The sequence below is a fragment of the Dendropsophus ebraccatus genome, chromosome 4 (assembly GCF_027789765.1).
Source record: "Dendropsophus ebraccatus isolate aDenEbr1 chromosome 4, aDenEbr1.pat, whole genome shotgun sequence".
Taxonomy (NCBI): domain Eukaryota; kingdom Metazoa; phylum Chordata; class Amphibia; order Anura; family Hylidae; genus Dendropsophus; species Dendropsophus ebraccatus.
Genome location: NC_091457.1, coordinates 99702250 through 99723831, shown reverse-complemented (window position 1 = coordinate 99723831; position 21582 = coordinate 99702250). Strand labels below are relative to the sequence as shown.

Genomic DNA, 21582 nt, shown 5'->3' with positions numbered 1-21582 from the left:
GGGCAGCCCATAGCATACAGCAGCGGTCTGCTGCCGCCGCTCCTCTTCCGCGGAGCGAGGGCAGCAGATCGTTTAAAAGGGCCCTATTACACGAACCGATTATCATGCGAAAAATCGTTATATCGTTTGAATTCAAACGATAATCGTTCTGTGTAATTGCAGGCAACGATCGAAAAATCATTCGTGTGTCATTGATCATTGATGTTCCAAGGAGCGACGGCAGCAGATCGTTGTTATATAAGTCGTTTGTCTTTCAACATGTTGAAAGACAAACAACTTCAACGATCAGCCGACATGAACGATGTCGGCTGATGGTTGCCTCCTATCGGCCGTAAAGTCACTAATCGTTTCCATGGGACGATTATCGTTCGCATAATCGTTAACGATAAACGATTTCAAACGACCGCTATTGCTAACGGCCTGAAATCGTTCACCCATTTCCATGGAACATTAAACGTTACTTATGATCGTTCTTGCGGTCGTCTTGTCGTCGGTATTGCGTTCGTTGCTACTGCGAGCGAACAATGTCTTATTCAATGTGAACGATTTGCGAATGAGCAACGCTAAAAATAGGTCCAGGTCTTATTAAACGATCAACGATTTCTCGTTCGTCGTTTAATCGTTAACTGCTATTCAACCGAACGAATATCGTTTAGATCCGAACGATGTAACGATAATTCGAACGATAATCGTCCCGTGGAATAGGGGCCTTAGTCTGGCCGACGGAGACAGGTAACAACTCCTTCCTCCTCCTATGGATAGCTGCAGATGCCACCTACCTACCCACCTAAATCACTCATCTCATCTTCCTCCTGCTAACCTAACCCTGACCCATTCCCACCCTGATGCCTTCCTAATTTCAGCCTAGTCATGGCTGGTCCAGTATTAGGCTGTGCAATTCTCTGGACCACTCTGGAGTATGTCAAAGGGTGCAACCCAGGATCAATGTGTCTGATTTTCATCTCAGACAGACTGATAAATCTAGGCCAATAACTACGCCAGTAGCATAATGTGCACAGCTCTGTAGTATAATGTAAGCTGTTACTGAGGGTTAGTGTAAGTAATATATTTGCATAGTGGCCCTGCAATTTATGCAGGATGGTAGGGGTGTAAACTAAAGTTGTTAGGCATATGATAGTTTCTTTACATTCCGAGAAATTCTCAATCCATGGGTCCTGGCACAGCAGCAGGATCTGCGAATCGCCATTCATGTAACGGAACAGCAGGAGTGTTGGCTGCAGGTGAAGGCCCTGGCCCTGGGCAGGTAGTAGCCCTCAGCATCATGAAGTCATCCAGTGGACACTGCTGTTACAGGGCTTGGCTGGTGCAGAGCTCCAAGAAGGCAGCTTAACATTATTCGTATTGCAGTAAACATAACCCATATTCAGAGTGTCAGGTCAGCTCTAATCCCCCTGACAGCTGTAATCTGCTTGCTAAGGATGGATTACTGTCCCTGCATGGAGCACAGATAGAAGATATGAAACAGGGATTTTAGGACACAGCAGGGCTGGGTGTCAGCCTATGCTTCATGGGCCAGGCCATATCAAACATAATATACTATTAGAGGAGAATAAGGAAGGCATTATAGAAAACCATTGGCTAGAAACCAATGCAGCGTACAGGTCTGTCTGATCCCTTTGCCAGTAAGACCCTGTTCTGTTCCAGTTACAACACTACTTTTCTGTACATTAAAAAAGTGTATCTGTTTCAATCCGTTTTCTTTCAATAATGAAAGTCAATGGTAAACGGATCCAAACGGATGACACACTGTAACCGGTTGCTTTTGATAATAGTCTGAGAAGGCTATAACCACACAGATTTATAGGAAAATAAGAGATTAATTACATAGAATTATACTTAGCTGCAGTTACAGATGGTACAGATGCATAGATGTTCCTTCCACAATGAAATGGGGAGCCCCATTGTATATTATGGACTAATATACACCCATCTCGCTCGATGACAGGGTGCTGGGCACCTTCCATCCATGGTCCCAGCTGAGGCTGACTAGAAGCTACATACCCCCGATCTTTATAGTAAGTTTGGGTGGGGGGTGATGTGCTTCCAGAAATGTCTATGTAGACCACTGATGACCATGAATGGAAGTTTCCCAGGCTTTGTACATGTTTACCAAGCAAAATGTGGTTGTACAATTACAGCTACATGCATTTGGACAATAACAACAACTGTGTCCTCCAATGTTGACACTACTGGGGAGGTTTATGGCCGAACAGTTGACATAACAATACATCTACCTATACCATGCACATAGCTAAATACAAACCAATCCCACTTACACAGCCAGCTAAGATAGATAGATAGATAGATAGATAGATAGATAGATAGATAGATAGATAGATGGATAGATACAAATAAGACATGAAAACACTACATTCCTTCCTATCACATGAATAAGACACTTTAACAATCTGAAATAAACCCATCCGGTTACACACACACAATTGCATCCGTTTCTTGCATCCATTTTTTCCATAAAACGTATACATTAAACGGATTGCAAAAACGCAGTGTGAACCCAGCCTTACCGATACTTTATGCGGATGAGAATTGTGCCAATATTTTATCTGTGGGCAGAGGGGCAGGTGTCACTAGCAAATATACTGTCACCAAGTATGCTTAATGATACGCCCTGGAGTATTTGCCTACTGTAGGTGCGCATTACTGAGGTATCCCTCCTGCAAATATATGGTCTCACAAAGACACTTTGGGGGACATGTATCAAGCAGTGTACCTTGTGTTTCTTTCTTTTTTGGCGTATGTGTGATGTGCACAGACCTTCGTCAGATTTACTAAACAGTGTAGCTCGGTGCATGTGTGAATATGACAGCCTACGGCTGTTTTTTGCATTGTGGGCGTGGTTATTCATAAGAATTTTCTCAGACGGGATTTATCATGTGAGAATTTTTAAATCAGTTGTGAGAGCACTCATGTTGTGTATTTGGCTATATGCACACAATGCGATATTCAATATGTGGGATGTACTGTCTGCAAATTTCAAAAGTGCATAGCGGAATGCCTGGGAGATGTATCAGCAATAGAGATGAGCGAATCGGGTTCGAGTCCATCCGAACCCGAACTTTCGGCATTTGATTAGCGGTGGCTGCTGAACTTGGATAAAGCTCTAAGGTTGTCTGGAAAACATGGATACAGCCAATGACTATATCCATGTTTTCCACATAGCCTTAGGGCTTTATCCAACTTCAGCAGCCACCGCTAATCAAATGGCGAAAGTTCGGGTTCGGATGGACTCGAGCATGCTCGAGGTTCGTCCATCTCTAATCAGTAACTATTAGGGCCACATTACTTCAGCCTTTGTTGGGACTATCCAAACATTTTGTGGACTGTTACAGGGGTAATATGTCTTCCATGTAAATATGTGGCATAGAAAGAGTTAATTGTCCACAGAGAGGGGGGACTGGCTGCCTCAGGTTCGGCTTATGGCGCGTTTACACAGGCAGATTTATCTGACAGATTTTGGAAACCAAAACCAGGAATGGATTTGAAAAAAGGAGAAATCTCAGTTTTTCCTTTATGACCCGTTCCTTGTTTATGGTCTGTTCCTGGCTTTGGCTTTAAAAATCTGTCAGATAAATCTGCCTGTGTAAATGCACCATTAGAGAAGCCCATTGAAAATTAGAATTACATTGCCGCTCCCTTCTGTGTCTGCGTTTAAACAGAAAAGATGACCTAGCCTATATATATAGAGTAGTATTAGATGCCATAACTGCATCTTAATGTGTAAATTAATGTAGAACTGGAAGGTTCTCTTTCCTTGTTTATTTGTCCATATATATATGCCTTCCAGTAATGTCTTATATTACCCACTCCCGTGTGTGGAGTCCCACCCACTGTGGGTGGTAAGGTGGTGGGCGTTCCTGAACATATGTTAGCACTTTGTTATTATTGTATTACTCCTGTTTATATGCATATATATATGAGTGAATTAAACATGTGCAATGTGCCGTGATTAAGGAGTTATACTCCAAAACGCGTTGGCGTTGTGCTACATCGATGAACCAGTTTTAAAGATTTAAATAAAGAAGGAAGCTTTAACATTTGGAGGCTGGACATTATCTTTTGTTGTACACCTTGTGTCCATTGGGAGTTGCCTTGACTGCTTGTTCCGTGCTTCACAGCGAATGGTGTTGCAACTTTGTGCCAATGGTGAGCTGACAACTAGTATCTGTTCAGATTTCTCTAACACCCAGCTTTCCTAAAGTCCTGAATATTAAAACTGTTACTTGGAGGGATGGAGCAGAGCACTATATAACACCCAGTGTAGGAAAAATGAGTGGCAACCCCAGTGGTAGTTATAATGCTGGTCGTATTGGTTGTCACCCAGCTTTTCCAGAAGCAGCTTCAGTTAATAAATTGCTGAACAGAAGAGAAGGCTGTTTCTGTTCACTAAGAATTGTTGTCTATATGTATGAAAGGTGCATAGTATACTATCGTGTTGTGTAAATGATGAGGAAATTGTATAGTAAATGCACTGAACTTGAAGGCTGCGGCATGCTGTGTACATGTGTAAAGAGAGGTCACAGCCTAGGATAGATATTGATGTTGTACTGGAGAATGGAGACAGAACTATGGTACCCAGCAGTAATAGCTCATTCTTGTTTCTTTCCAGATGTACTAAGCCCCTCAGACATGCCAAGCAGCATCCAGAGCAAAGTCCAAGCTCCGCGCAACCCCAAGCTGACCAGACATGAAGAGGCCGCCGTCATGGTAATAAGTGCTTCATAAATTGGGTCGTTTTTTTTTTATCCATCATTGCAAAGCTTAGACAGACAGATGTTGGTGACTGAAACCAGGGATTATCTAGGCCACAAACAAATCAAGTCAAACAGATGTTCAGAAATAATGCTTGTCCCTCACTAGGACAGTGACTGCACCATTGCCTCATACAGGTTCATCATGGGGCAGGTAAGGACCAGCAACATGCTGCACTGCTGATAATGGCAACCGAGGTCAATATGTGTGCCAATAAAAGTAATGGCCATATTGTCATATTGTCATATCAACAGGGGCAAGAATTTTGTTACAGATCACAATGTGACAGTCACTTTAAAAAACTTTTGGCATGTCATAGAGAGATATCAAAAGTTGAATTGATCAGGGTCTGTATATTGAGACCCCCCCCCCACCAATCACCAGAACAAGCAATTAAAAGAGTTCACCTGAGTGCTTCTTTCCTCAGATCGCTGCCATATCTGTCTCACTGCAAAAGACGGATTCTATAGTAGGTTTATAGAGCCATCTCCTGCAATGAGTTTTAACACCCAGAACCATACCAATTTTTTTTTAGTGACAGGGAAACCTTAAACATTGGAGGGGGAATTCATTATTGCTTTTTAAACATTTTTTCACTAACAGTTGTTCGTGCATGTTTTTCAATTCTACAGTGTTTATAAAGTAAAATTTATATACTGCAAAATAATATAACTTTATTTTTTTTCCGCATTGTTCTTTTTTTATTTTTTTGCATTTTCGCTTTCCGTAGTACCCCTTTGAGTAAGAAAAGTAGACATGCAAGTTTATGTCAGGCAGCCTCCCTCCTGTAAACTGTATATAAGAACATATATATAGAACAGTATACCAGGGGACCAGGACCCTGCTCTGTATAACACTGCAGCTGCGCTAGAATAGAGCACCTGCAGGGCTTAGAGCTCTGCAGTTCCCAAAACAATTGGTGGCAGCGGAAATGGATATGTACAAAAAAATATATATATACTTGGTATGTCTCTTACCTTCATCCTCAGCGCTGTTCCTGTGCACTTAGTCGTTCACTCCACGGTCCGGTAAGACCATTTGGAGCAATAGTTCGTTGTTAGGAGCACTGCCCCGTCCCCATAGTGCCAATCCGCCCCCGGCCAGCCCACCCTTCTAATCATTATTAATTAGGGCAGGCTGGATCCTTACTTGGGGGGCAGGACAGGCTCCTACTAGTCTTACCGGACAGAGTAGCAAACGACTAAGTGCATGGGAACAGCGCCAAGGTTCCTGCTCAATAGGCACATATCAGCAGGTTCGATTCGTCTAACCTGCTAATAGTTCCCCTTTAACAACTTTATTAAAGCAATGTATTAAAAGCAATTTATTTTCTTTCTGGTGGGACATGGTGGGAAAATTATAGGTGTTTACAGATTTATCAATCACAAGTTAAATCCGCATCATAAAATCTGCTGCAGCATACATAGCAGTCATCCACCACTGTGTGTGTGTGAAACGAACCTTAGGCCGCCATTGTTTTAAATCTGTCAAATATGGCTCCTAGGTAGAATATTTTCATGGTTGCTCTGATCTTCACTCTCTGGATATACAGTATATTTGTTTGGCATAACCTTCCTGTTATATTTTATGAGTGAAAGGAACTAGGGCTGTTTAACTAATGCAGAAAATGCAGTTTATCTATATACCAATGTTAGCTATCTCCCACTTTTAGATGACTGTAACTCCATCAGCATTTCTTCGAGAGATGTCCTTCACGACAGAGCAGCGATTAGCCAACACTAGAGAGATGCGCCCTCCCAGGATCATTCAGATGCTGGATATGAGTGAGACCACCCATCAGAGGGTATGTACTGTCCTCCAGTATGATTAGTGAAGTGTTCAGTGTCGTCCCTGTTCTTGTGTACCATATGTTCTTAGTATGCTCTTATGCTCTTAGTAGAGATGAGCTAATTTACAGTACAAATAAAGCAAATTGCTTAGTTAGCTCGGCAATCTGCTTATTAGCTGGCTGCCTTTAAAGTTTGTGCCACTCCGCGTGCCTGAAAAGGCTGGACCCAATCCTGGGAGAAGTTTCCCAGGACTGGATCCAGATCTTCCAGGAACCCAGGGTAGAGCAGCATAGAGCGGCATGGAATTCATAAGCAGCCAGCTGATAAGCAGATTACCGAGCTAACTAAGCGATTTGCTTCATTTGTACTGTAAATTTGCTCATCTCTACTAAGATCTCTACCCATCTCTACCCATAGCCCATAATGTGTTATGGCCAAATTATGTTAGAACTAAGATTAAAGCTAAGCATGAATATGAAGCAGTATATTCCTCAGTTTAAAAAGTACATATGGTACACAAGAACAGGGGCAACACTGAACACTTCACTATGTAAGGTATATAAGGTAGAGACATAGCTTGTGTATACCTATGACAGATGATGGATTGTTCATAAGGATCCATGTTAAAAAATGCATTTTATGTTTTTTTACAGGATCTATATAAATAGAATAACATGCAGGTCCATCCCAGCAAACCCTTTCTCATATATTCTGACTGAGCAGTAAATAACCAATGGAGGCCAAACGTTTGTAGTTTTGGCCTTTGATGGCTAAATAGCAGTCTATGGATCCACTTAATGCATGCAACAGGACCTATCTCAGTTCCTGGATTACATGGACCCTGTTGGACACTGCCTAAAGGGGTACTTCAGCAGTTTAAAACATTTTATATAATGCTGCCCTTATATACAATACAATAAAATCTTATTCTTCCCCACCACACTCCCCAGGTGTCATCCTGCAGTGTCTTCAGGTCTCCCACTAACCACTTCCACCTTCTAAAGCAAACTTGTCTTCGCAGTGACAGCTTGCCCAGCCAATCACTGACTGAGACAGGACAGCTGACACAGGTTTGCCTCAGAAGTGGCAGAAGTGTAGGAGGACATTGTGGGAGCGTCATTAGGTATTAATAAGATGTTTATTATGTTGAATATAGGGGCAGCATTATATAAAAAGTTTTTGAGTGCTGGAGTACTTCTTAAAGGGGTTGGACACCTTTACAAACTTTTTTGTACAACTACAAAAATGTTTATAAAAAGGCTCTATTACACATAATTATTATTTTGGCCTTACTTGGCTGATTACAAGCCGATTAGGCCGATAATTGTTTAGTGTAATAGGACAAGTTAAAAGGCCACAATCATCAGCCGTCATGCACAATGTCAGCTGATCGTGGTCTTTCAACATGTTTAAAAAGCACACTGTGCAATAGGAGTGGCGTCAGCAGACCGCCACTGACTTCAATGGGCAGCTTGAATGATCAAAGATAAGTTCAGGTCGCCACTCCCTGCTGCTCCTTGCTCCCCCAGCTAACTTTTCTGTGTGTGTAATAGCACAGGCAACAAGTGGGGAACAAGGGGGAAGCTAGCACTGAGCTGCGCTGGGTTCATCTGAATTATTGTGCTGTGTAATACAGCCTTCACTCACAGAAAGTGTCTTAACTTGCGGTGGGCACCATAGAAGCCGCTATGGCTGCTACAGTGGTAGTTACGTCCTGTGAACATGGTTATAAAGTGCATCTTACAAAAAGTTTGTAAAGGTGGTCAACCCCTTTAATGCAGTGTGAATGCAGCCTTATTTCTCTGCAATTCTGCAGATAAATGTCTTTCACAAGTATATGACACTGCTTATCTCAATAGAAAACAACAGGTTTATTCAGATTAAAATAAGATGTTGTCAGTTGATTTGTCTTTAGGGCAGAACTAGAGGCACCAGGGCACTGTTTTGACTTATTCTTGCTGTTTTGTAGTTCTCCTCAGTGGATGTAGAACAAGCCCTTTTTCAGCCTTTCCCATCAGAAATTGTATTCCAGAACTACATTCCCTGTGAGACATATGAGGTACCGCTCATCTTGAGGAACAATGACAAGGTAATTTCTTGGCTCCCATTATGTGTGATGGCCGCTGGTACTGACAGCATATCATATCATGCTACATAAGGGGACAATTTGTAGCTTATTGTGTTTTGTCGTCTATTAGAGCATCTAAACTCCTAAATGAAGTGTAAACCTCACAGACCCTGTTTTTTAAACTCCTTCAGGTTCCTCGATTGGTAAAAGTCACTCAAGAGAATTCACCCTACTTTCAGATTATCAGCCCCAATGATGTGTGTCACAAAGTGGCTCCAGGCATGCCATCAACATTCCGTGTCCTTTTTACTCCTGAGGAGAATAAGGTAATCTATGAGCATGTGTAGTGCGAGTAGTCCTGCTTTTACATTTTTAATTGGTATTAATGACAAAATTTCTTGAAGGGGTTTTCTGTGGCTTACCCTCAGGATTGGTCTTCAGCATCAGTCCGGAGCCTGCCATATAGATCTTACAGTTTCCATTCTCACCACTGGGGCTAAAACTAAAGCCCCTATTACGCGTGGTGACATAGAGGAGCAAAAGAGCACTGTCAGCACTCGTTTGCTCCTTGTTCCCCACTCGCAGCCGCAACATTGCACGCGGCGGCAGCGAGCGGGTGAACACGTGGGGCCGCGAAGGGCTGCCTGGATGATCGCTAGATCGTCCGGGCAGCCCATAGAGGATATCAGCAGTCTGCTGCTGACGCTTCTATTCCGTGGAACGACGGCAGCAGATCGCTGCTATTACAGTCGTTTGTCTTTCAACATGTTGAAAGACAAACGACTGCAACAATCAGCCGACAGAAGCAGCGCCCTGTGAATGACGTAATGCTTCACATTCATCTGAAGAGGCAAGATTTTTTTGTCCATTAATTTTACTGTGAAGCGTGCCACTAAATGCTGTTAAAAACAGCTCATGCTAGATGGCAGCCCCTATAACAATGTACAAAACGTACATAGATTACAGTAAAAGAACAACTTTTAGTGTCTGAAATTTTGTTGATGCATGCTCTTTAAAGAAAGTGATTTATCTGGATACCTCATGAAATTCTCTATAAGACCCAGATGCCACATGTAAATTTTACAATATCGCCAATTGCAGATTTTCAACATTCGCCTTTAGGAGAACCTGTACCCAAACCAGAAAAAATGAAATGTTACTAAAGGTGCTAAAGCTGCTGCTGTTTCTTTTTTACCCCAGGCTAGTTATGGAAAAAAGGAGGATGCTATACATTTGTTAAATTATTTATTTTTTACAAAAACATATAGGGTGTCCCCTCTATAGCAGCCTAGTAACACCAGGGTAGGAAGGGACATTTATTTGCCCCCCCCCCCCCATGTAATAATACTAGTCTGCTACTGCTCCACACTAGAAACACCATTTTTTGATACTCCAGGAATAGTGGTACAGTGCTCTTCCCAGTATCCCTGTGGCGTACTGTGATAATAATGCGAGGGTTAAAGAGGTTATCCAGCACTACAAAACATGGCCACTTTCTTTCAGAGACAGCACCACTCTTGTTTCCAGTTTGGTTGGGGTTTTGTAACTCAGTTCCATTGAAGTAAACGGAACTTAATTGCAAACCACATCTGAACTGGAGACAAGACTAGTGTTGTCTCTGGAAGAAAATGCCCATGTTTTTGTAGCGCTGGATAACCCCATTTCACGGACTAACACTAAGCCTCTGCTTAGTAATGGACACCATCCTTCAGATAGATCGTTCTACTACAAGTACAGTGAGTAAATAAACAATGCACCAGAGAAGAAATAAAAACACCCCATACTCCTTGTTGACCATTTTATTAAATAAACAGTCATCTACGTAGTCCATCAAGTCTGCCATAGCCCTCAGGTTACCCGTATCTGAAAAACAGAAAAGAGACAACTCTTCCCTACTACACGTCTGGCTGCAGTTATTACATGTGCCTTCACTTCCTGGATAACATGGTGATGTCATGACCCGACTCCCAGAGCTGTGCGGGCTGTGGCTGATGGAGAGGATGATGGCAGGGGGATGCTCAGTGTCCCTCCAGTGCCCTGTGTCCCTCAGTGTCCCCCTGTTATTATCCTCTCCAGCAGCCACAGCCTGAACAGCTCTGGGAGTCGGGTCGTGACATCACCATTTTATCCAGGAAGTGAAGCCTTGATGCAATAGTAAGTGCAGCGAAAAAAGAACTTTATAAGCATTTCCCGTAATAAGTGTATATTGAGGATTTGTATAACTTTTGGGGGGCAATACAATACTTATACAAAAAATTTTAGACGGACTTCTTTAACCCCTTGCCACAAAATGACCTTCCTGGAACTTCATGAAAAGCAGGTAGTACCCGCAACATGATGTTCCAGGAAAGTCATGCTTTCCCTGCCTCCCCCCTCTGTCCCTAGATGCGATCGGGCAGCGGGAGGAGGCTGTGTCACACAGACTCCTCCTGCTGCCACTGCCCGGAGGGGAGCCGCGCTCCCCCCTGGCAGTTAACCCCATAGACGCTGCGTTCGATGTAACCGCAGCATCTCTGGGGAGATTCAGTGGCCTCCCGGTGATCGGCCGGCGGGAGCAGGCTGCGGCACGTTGCCTCCTCCTGCCGGCCATTCCCCTTCCCAGATCGCCCCCCCCCTCTTCAGATCTCCCTCGCCGTGGCCCTGATCTGCCGCCCCTCCCCCGATCCCCATACCCGTGCATCGTCCACGTCGCCCCCCCCATATCCCCCCATGCTCCGTCCCGTTGCACCCCCCTCCGATCTCCCTCTGATCGTTTGAATGAGCAGTCAGTTTGTAACACTGACTGCTCATTCACTATACAGTATAGTGCTTTACAGCACACATCATGTGCTGTAATGCACTATACTGTAACCTGAAAAGTAAAAAAAAACACAAAACGCATAAACATAATGCATAAATAATTAAAACAAATAAATTAAATAATTAAATATATGAATAAATATAAATAAATATACACATTCCCTATCCCCCTTTATAAATGATCCCCTATAAATAAAGTACACATATTTGGTATCGCCGCGTCCGTAATGACCCCGTCTATAAACTCGTTACATTAATTATACTGCCCGATTAATGCCATTAAAAAATTAATAAAAACTAACCAAAATGACATTTTTTTGTTAATCCCGCCCCCTAAAAATATAGAAAAAAGCTATTAATAAGACACATGTACCCAAAAGGTGTACCACTAAATATGTCAGCTTATGCCGCAAAAAAAAAGCCCTCACATAACTCCATTGGCGAAAAAATTTAAATAGTACAGGTCTTACAATATGCAAGACACAAACAGTTTTTTATAGCATAAATGCCATAAGCTATAACAAAAGCTATATAAAATAGATATCACTGTAACCGTACCGACCTGATGAATAAAGATAACATGTCATATGTGACGTATAGTAAACAGCGTTCAAAAAAATGGTGAAAAACTGCTGCTAAATTGTGTTTTTTTATTCATACCACCTCATAACAAACTTATCAGGGTGTCACATGTCCCCCTGAATGGTACCGATGGGAACGTCAACTTCTCTTACACAAATATTTTTGCACCCCAAGGCCTCCGTGGCATGATATAATGACTATAAAAAACCTGAAATAAGATAAGACCCCAAAAATACACAAGGCTGTCATGTCTGCGGCCTGTGGTTGAGTCAGGTGACACACTGCGGCCACCTATGGGGGATTTCTATAAACATTGGAATATGGGGAATAAATATTGAGTTTCATTTCTCATTTAGTATGTGCTGTGTTAGAGGAAAAAAATGGATTAAAATAGAATATCTGCCAAAAAATGAAAAATTTAAATTTCCCCTCCAACTTGCTTAAATTTCTGCGAAACACCTAAAGGGTTAATAAACTTATGAAATGTTACTTTGAATACTTTGAGGGGTGCAGTCTTTACAGTAGAGGGATTTATGGGGGTAACTAACATACGGGCCCCACAAATCCACTTCAGAACTGAACTGGTTCCTAAAAAAATGTGAATTTGAAAAATCACTGCAGAATTTTGAAGCCCTCTAACATCCTAATGTAAAAGGACGTTCACCAAATGATGTCACCATAAAGTAGACATGTTGTAGATGTTGCAGTAATAATTAGTTTATGTGACATACCTATTTTTCTCAGAAAAAGAGAATTGAATATAAGGGTACAAACCCACTTGACGTATTTGCTGCGTGAATCAATCTTAAAAATAAGCAGGCAAAACGCAGGTTGGCTTTATACAATTGTTCTGCGTTAAAATACGCAATTGCGTATTTTTGAAGCGTGAAGCTACATGCGTTTTTCGAACAGGTTGTTAACAACTGATGCTTTGCTAACAACAAGCTTCACGCTTCAAAAATACGCAATTGCGTATTTTAACGCAGAACAATTGTATAAAGCCAACCTGCGTTTTGCCTGCTTATTTTTAAGACTGATTCACGCAGCAAATACGTCAAGTGGGTTTGTACCCTAAAGGATTGAAAAAAATTTCGAATTTTTGCGCAAATGTTGTGGTTTTTTTTTACCAAAAACGACTGAGTGTATCAACCAACGTTTACCACAAACATAAAGAGGAACATGTCACGAAAAAAAACAATATCTCACAATAACCGCGATAGTTAAAAGCAGAGCAGAGTTATAACTACATAAAAAGACACAGGTCAGATTTGAAAAATTGGCCCTGGGCATTAAGGCCAAAACAGGCTGAAGAGGCAAGGGGTTAAAGTCCCTAGGGAAGCATGAACTCCAAATAAAGGCCTGAAAGTGGTTGTTAACCAGCTTTCCCAAATCTAAGTTTCACAGATATCACTGAACATCAAGTAGATTTTGGACAGGAGGGCAACTGATATAGGGGGTCTGAAGAAGAGATGTTTATGGCATGTCTACAGGATTAAACAGAAAGTATATTAGAGAGCAGGTGCTTACACTATTTGGCACCATATGGGATTACTTTAAAAACCATTTACATTATGTTCCTGGGAATTGCCCTTGAATAAACTTTGTTTTTAAAGTTCTGTTTAACCAAACATCCAGTCGCCATGATACTGCCTGGGGGAAATAAGCTACCCGGGTGCTGTAATGTCTTAGAAAGTCTGAAATATTCTGTTGCATCACCTGACACAACAAACAGCTTTTCCCTTGTGTTGTCTGTCACACTCTTGAGAGCGGCATCTACTGGGATAGACGGTATTCCTCATGACTATCTGTTTTAGTAGCATTCAGACCAAAAACATGACCTTGGAGTACTAACATAATACTGGAGACTAAAAACTGCAGGGAAAGTCATCAAAGTCTGTGTCTGGCACAGATCAGCAAAAAGTCACACATTCATTGACTTTTTGCCATTCTGCTCCGGGCTAGCCAAGTGGGTAGGGTTTGCAGGGCGGGGGCTCTGCTTCCAAATTTGGGCAGGTACAGTCCACCTAGACTTTAATCAAAAATCTTGTGTCATAAAACGATATAAGATGTGGTAAATTACTATCATCCCACATTGGTGCCTCCTGTGGGATATCCATGAATGCAGCAAGATGCCTCACAGCACTCCAAAGATGCAGAGACACTTAAATGATACGCAAAAGTCGTCGGCCAGGCAGTCCGTCCACCGTTAATATAGACCACAGGGAAGGAACACTCTTGCTTTTTACTCTGTCTGTGACCCTATTTTTCAAATAGCCAAATAGCATTTACATGTTTTATGTTATGATGCCTATTGAACCACAGTTCTACAAATAAATAAACAGTTGTTAAAAATCGATGGAAAGATGGAGGGGATGAACAATGAAAATAGAGACAGCTACTCCCCCATGTGTGCTATACTAAAATACAAAATCTAAAGAAATGTGCAGGGAGACAGTACTCTGGCTTGTGAAAGCAGACACACAAAACACTGCAATGCATTTGTATATTTGTTCTAGGAAGTGCCATATACTCAGGGTTTTACACTGTTCCTCTACTGTTTTAAAAAATTGTAAAATTATCTGTCAAATGCTGATGTGAGAATTTTCCTTCTCTGGTCTTTGTTACATTTAGGACTATGTTCATGAATTGATTTGCATTACTGAACGAGAGAAGTTTGTGGTCCCCATCCAAGCGATTGGAGCCCGTGCTGTACTGGACTTTCCAGACCAGTTAAATTTTGAGGTCTGTCCCGTCAAGTACAACACCCAGAAGACGCTCCTAGTGCGGAACATTGGGAATCGTGAAGCACGATTTCAGCTTCTGACGAAGAGGTAAGGAAATGAGTTGTGGTCTGAAGTTACTCTAGTGTTGTCTGGCCTGATGAATAAAGGGTCAAGTTAGAGTCCTGCAGCTGACTGTGTTGGTTCCAGGTGCATGGGAATGTGGAAAAGTAGTAAAGAGAATGTTAAGCATGTTTTTAATAATTTTTTGTTACAGGCCTTTCCATGTACAGCCAGTGTCTGGAACGCTTGATGTAGGGAACAGTATGCAGGTTATCCTTGAGTTCAAGCCTTTGGAGGTTGGTGATCACAAACAGGAGCTATTGGTCCATTATGACACAGGTAATTGTTCGTGATACCAAATCCTGAGATTTGGAATACGCGTGTAGATGTAGAGTAGGCCAATGAGTCATTGTCATGACATATGCGATCTGCAGGACAAGTCTTGTTGTAGACTAGGACAATGAGTCCTTGTAATGTGATATGGAGATATCTGGAGGGCATGTGTATGTAAAATGTATCATCATTATTTTACTATTTTAAAGTGTCATTAATTCTGGGGCTCTGAGAAAGGAGTTCTCCTCATCCTAATGATGAGGAGGGTGGGGAGGAAGGACAAAGAGGTGGTGCCAGCCTAATGCATATACAAATGTAAGCCCCGGCCGTTAGACACAGCGCTGAAAGATTAAAAGTTGTTTTTATGACAATAACTGCATCCCCTGCTGAACGGACCCCAGGACAGATCTTGGATTAAAAGCAGCTATCTGAAGGTACAAGTGGTTTGGGGGGGACAGATTGTGGGTACAGAGTCACTTTAAAAGACTACTCGAATTTGTGGTAGTTGATTGGTGATATTTTTTTAAAATATTTTTTATTCGGTTAAACAATTTTTCGAAAGCAAAGTATAGGCACATACAATCATGGGCAAGAATATGAACAATAAACAATAGGGAGTTCTAAAGGACATATGTAGATGTAGACTAGGACAAAGCGCCCATTTAAGAACATGGAGGGACCTGTAAGACACATTTAGTTGTATTGTTGGAGGAGTGCATGTAATGTGAGATGGGGAAATTCAGAGGACATGTATAGACATGGACTACAGTGATGATAGCATGTAATGTGACATGGGGAAATTTGGAGAACACATGTAGATATAGACGTGAGTGCATTAAATGTAACATAGGGAGCTCCAGAAGACACATGTAGAGATAGTGTAGGACAACAAGCTAGGGTGGTCTCTCATGTTACAGCTTGTTATAGGATCGGTGACCCAGCTTATTTTCCACTTGACAATGACCATTATCAGTGTTAACATCGAGCTGTTGACTTGTTGGGATAAATGAAGAGTATCCAATGACTGAAACTGTGCCAGGACTGAAAAGGGAAGAAGATGCTGCAAACCAAAGATTTGCACTGTAATGTGAACATAGTACAATGAGGAGGCTGTACTTTATATGTAAAACACACACATAGATAGCGAGAAGAGAACAGGTCCTATAGAGTTATATATGTCATGTATGACCTCTTCTGGGCCGTGATGTTTTTCCTCAGGTGAGGATGTGCGTGTCAGCCTGTATGGAGCTGCTGCCGATGTGAATGTGCGCCTAGACAAGAATTCACTAACCATTGAGAAGACCTTCCTGTCCTTAGCCAATCAGAGGACAGTGACCATATACAATCGCAGTGACATCATTGTTCACTTCCTGTGGAAAGAGTTTGTCTCTCAGAGCGAGGAGGAACATCAGAAGCAAAGGTAATGCCCCACTAGCTTCTGGATTGTTAGGCCTGTAGTACTGTAATACAAAGGTATTACTCTGTACTGACACTCAAGGGATCATAGACACACACTGTGCTGACACACTGGCACATTCTGGGGCACATTGCACTGCCATACTGGTACAAACTGGTGCACACTGCTATGACACACTAGTGCACACTGTGCTGATACGCTGGTACTACACTGGAACACACAGGTATACACTGAATTGACACATATACACATAATGACATACATAACATACAAACATACAGCACTGACACTAAACAGATGCTGTCTTCTTAATTTTTGTACCTGTACCTTTTGTCTCCTGTACATGACATGTGTAAGATTTATAAATCGCCTTGATCAGTGTTTATATCTATATCATCATAGTTCCATGTGATCAGGAAGGCAGGAGTTACAACTGTACACATGGGAATGAGGAGACACATGAACCATTTACTAATGTCTACACATGGGGGATGGGGGTACTCATGAGCAGCCCTTATCAAGTATGAAGGAATAAGTAATGGCGATAGTGCTGGAGCATGTCACACAAATCTTCTCCCCTAGCTGTTTGGTGTGGCAGGGGTTAATCTCTCTGTGTGCAGGCTGTCATGCGATCAGTGGTGCTGCCAGTCTGCAGAACTATATGTCTGTTTGAATTATATAAAATGACAACACGCCACTGACTACATGAAAGTAAAAGTAATAACGAGATGCCGGCATGTCCTGCGTGTTTGTACTTGGTAATCGGAAGTGGCAATTCTGCACTAATTGCTCTTGTGCCCGTTTAATATTTAACAGCTGGATCCAGCGCCTCTGACGGGGGCGCACAGTAATGTCTACAAAGTGCTGCCTCATTAACGGGGCAAATAATAAATGGGACCACATCCTCCATGAAGGAAAAGGGTTAAAGCAGACTCTACAACTGGGCCAGTGTTTGCCCCCGAGGGCCACAGCTGAGAGACTTCTCCACTCCCCTCAATTTTTAATGACATTAACCAGAGATGAATGATCTTGTGCTGAAGAAAGCACTTTAACTAAGAGCAAAGTCAGTGCCCAGTGTCCTTACTTAGCCAGAGTCTGGAGCTGCTCTGTACTGCCAGTGAATGTTTCTGTCACTGACAGCAAGCAGAGATCTTCAAAGTGGTGTGGAATGGAGACACAAAGGGGGACATTTATTAAACCTTGTGCAAAGAAAAAGAGGAGTAGTTGCACATAGCAACTAAACTGGTTACTTCTTTCCTTTTTTAGAGGCCTTTTAATGATGAAAGCTGGAATTAAATTGTTTGGTTTAGGCAGCTACTCTACTTTTACTTTGCACAAGGTCTCCCCCAAAGTATATTAGAAACATGCAGAACTTTTTGTGATCCAGTTATAACACTTCATGTGCCTAATACTTTCCTTGAAAGACATGCTGGAATATGTAGTTAAGGCTGGGTTCACACTGCATTTTTGCAATCCATTTAACGTATACGTTTTAGGAAAAAAACTGATGCAATTGTATGTCATCCGTTTGGATCCTTTTTTTCATTGACTTCCATTATAAAAAAAAAAAACAGATTGAAACGGATGCGTTTATTTTAACGGACACAAAACTAGTGTTGACTACATTATCTGTACTTTAAAAGTAACCAATTAAAAATGGATACGTTGAATGGATTGCAAAAATGCAGTGTGAACCCAGCCTTACTTGCAGCTATGGAGCTGCTGATTGCTGTGTAATGTAGATACATGATCTCTGCTAAGGCTGTGTTCACACATTTAAATATACACAAAAAGGTTAGAGATAGAGAGAGTTGGTAACCACACTAAATGCAGAGAGCGCAATACAACCCTGCACCACTGGGTGTCACTCTACCAAACGATCTGAACAACCCACCACTCAGATAGATACAAACACAACAACTTTGGGAACTGCCCAGTTCCCCCGAAGAAGCCTGTATTGGCGAAACGTACGTAGGGACAGCTGTGCCTGGCATAGTGGCCCTATTCCACCAACAGATCTGACGACAGATTATCTGCCAAAGATTTGAAGCCAAACCCAGGAACAGACTATAAACAGAGATCAGGTCATAAAGGAAAGACTGGATTTCTCCTCTTTTCAAATCCACTCCTGGGTTTGGCTTCAAATCTTTGGCAGATAATCTGTCGTCAGATCTGTTGGTGGAATAGGGCCTTTAGATTGGTAAGTGCTAATCTTATTAAGGATTTATCTGTATAGATTATTGTTTAGACACTGTTAACCAGGCTGGGGCTATGTTAACTAACAGATAAGGCACTTTACCAGATATCTCCTAGCACCCGTACCTTGTTATATGATTCTATTGCTTGGTCTTTTTTTAATTCTATGTAATTTCACCTATATGTGTTGTTTTTAAAAAAAAATAAAAAAATTATTATGTTAAGAAAAAAAAAACTTTTTTTTACATCATGCTGTAGATAATTATGATAAATAAAGATAATTTGATTATTTGGAATTTTGCCCATAGTTGTTGTGTTTGTATCTATGTGTTCACACATTTCAGTACTGTGTAATTTCATTAAAAACATTGCAGCATTATGACAGTACTGCAATGATCCTACAACATGTAAGAACACAGCCTTATCTCAGTCCTCTCAATGTTCTCAAATCGTGAACTTTAACAGTTAAATTATTTGACATGCATTTTCTTAGGATACATTTTTTTTTTTTTTTTCTCCTTTCATTTGTTGCTGGTAAAAATTTACTTTAATTTCTAATCTTCAGATTCTGCAGTGATTTGCTCATTGAGGAAGAGGAAGAGACTGACCGATTCTTGGATGAATGTAGAGCAGATCCTAGTCTCCGTGAACGGCTCTCGATCCTCAGCCGCACCTTTCACAACCGACGTAGAGAAGCTGAAAACAACGCCATGTTATTTACAGATACAGTGTTTCAAATAGAACCTGTGGTTAGTGTGTACACACTAGCTTCTTCATATTGTGGGACTTGTGATTGCATTTTTTAACTAGTTTTTACCCATCAGTTTCTCCTTTCACTAAATTTACTTACATTGTACCCGACAAAAATCTCTAAAAACCAACACATTTGTAATTTTTTGCTTTAAAACTATTTATTATAGAAACTGTCACTTTTTTACAGACTAAAAATCTGCCACTTCTAGTGTGGCGGGATGGTCAGGTTTTACTTTTTCCATGTGAAAATGCTGCCTGATTTACTAAGGGCAACAGGACACATCGTCGGTTTGGGAAACTTATGGTTTTCAAGATTTACCCTTAGTAAATCAGGTCCTTTATGTTAATCATAGTGCTCACTTCGAAACCAGCATGCAGGGTTACAATGTTCCTAGTCACTGATAGCACACAGAGGTGTTTAATACTGGGAGGACTTAATTATAAAGTTACAGACTTTTTCATAGACAGTATTTTAGCTTTATTTGCTAAAGGATTATGTTCCTGAGCTTTCACCGAGCTTTCATTTCTTATTCTTTTTATGTGTATCTCTTGACAGGAAGGAGATGTTTGGCCCAACTCTTCTGTGCAAGTCACTGTGCTCTTTAAACCTCAGGCTGCAAAAATATACCAGCGTACTGTCTACTGTGATATTACAGGTATCTTTTATAGGGAGCTGAACCTCTCTGCACCTGCACCCTCTGCATGATATCCTTGCAGAGTTTTCATACCATTTCTTTCCTGCAGGTCGAGAAACCAGATTACCCTTGCGGATTCGAGGAGAGGGTCTGGGGCCGAAACTCCGCTTCAACTTTGATGAGTTGGACATTGGGAAGGTGTTTGTTGGGTCTGCACACAACTACGAGGTCAGTGCTTTACTTCATGTGTCTCCATAGTCTGCAGGATGGTAATCCTCCTGATGAAGTCACTCGTCTCCATCACACATAGCTATCCTTTGTACCCTAGAAGTAGTTCCATCTTGGCCCAGTGACACAATTTTCCCTTTATATGATACATGTAAAAGTGTCCTTGTTTTATTATTGGACAATAGTGAAGATATATGATGAGGTATTATCTCATCTCCTTACATGAATGGGTCACCTATCCTGATGCATCCCCTCAGCTGCTCTTCCTTGCTTATTGGGGCTTTCTTTTCTTTTTATAGCCACTTGGGTATTTCCCAGAGCCTTCTTTGTGTGGTATAATAAAACAACACATACTTAGAGTCTCTGTCTGTGGACATGAACATGAGAACTTCCTAAATTTTTATGATGCCTTACATTAAAAACTCTGGTAAATGAATAGTGCTGATATTTAATCTTCATAGTAAAATCTGTGTTTTCTCTCCAAAGGTCATCCTGACAAACCAAGGTGCCATTGATGGAATATTCAGTCTGGCACCTCACACCTCCGCCCTGGCTACCTGCTTTACCTTTACTCCCAGTGAGGGCATCATCCTACCTGATGGAAACCAGGCTTGCCAGATCTCTCTCTGTTGCAGCATTTTGGGGGAGTTCAGAGAGGATTTCCACTTCCATGTGGATGGAAGTCCTGATGATGTTATATTAACCGTAAGGTAAATAGCATGATATAAAAGTAGGGGCTCCTGATTAAGTAATGTGGACAATTATATAGAGGCCACTAATAAGGTCCTGTGGACTGTCAGATGGGGCTGCTAAAACTGTCATGTAGACGGTTAAATAAGGGCCCCTGATGAAGTCATGTGGACTGTAAGACGGGGCCCCTGATAGGATGATGTGGACTGTTAGTTGGGACCTCTGATGAGATGATGTATCCAAATATAAAATATCTTTGAGTATATATACATGAATATAAACAGACACTTTGCAGGGTGGAATATGTCTGTACTTTGTGTTTCTGTTTTTGGGGGTGAGGCTTGTAGATTGAGAGCTTAAAAAAGGATTCTCAGATGGAAAAAAGGTAGGGACTCCCTCCTGATAAGGTGATGTGGTTAGTCAGATAGGGACCCCAGAGTAAATGATATGATCACTACTTCCAGTTTCCTCCATATGATGGGAGTAGCTTTTTCTGTCATGGTCTGTGTGCAGTAGT

General features: G+C 41.6%; 1 protein-coding gene across 5 annotated transcripts in view; it reads left to right on the top strand.

Moving 5' to 3' along the window:
• HYDIN (HYDIN axonemal central pair apparatus protein) overlaps positions 1 to 21582 on the top strand; it is a 93103-nt gene that overhangs the window by 11268 nt on the left and 60253 nt on the right. For 3 of the 5 annotated variants that reach the window (XM_069966381.1, XM_069966384.1, XM_069966385.1), the window contains exons 2-12: positions 4649 to 4746; positions 6464 to 6595; positions 8551 to 8670; positions 8841 to 8975; positions 14662 to 14861; positions 15028 to 15152; positions 16365 to 16566; positions 19325 to 19508; positions 20069 to 20168; positions 20257 to 20375; positions 20862 to 21085. In XM_069966381.1, coding sequence (XP_069822482.1) covers positions 4669 to 4746; positions 6464 to 6595; positions 8551 to 8670; positions 8841 to 8975; positions 14662 to 14861; positions 15028 to 15152; positions 16365 to 16566; positions 19325 to 19508; positions 20069 to 20168; positions 20257 to 20375; positions 20862 to 21085 — 1619 coding nt within the window. In that variant the 5' untranslated portion in view covers positions 4649 to 4668. Of the gene's footprint in view, positions 1 to 4648; positions 4747 to 6446; positions 6596 to 8550; positions 8671 to 8840; positions 8976 to 14661; positions 14862 to 15027; positions 15153 to 16364; positions 16567 to 19324; positions 19509 to 20068; positions 20169 to 20256; positions 20376 to 20861; positions 21086 to 21582 lie in introns of those variants that run through there. The other 2 variants (XM_069966382.1, XM_069966383.1) reach the window with 2 other exon arrangements.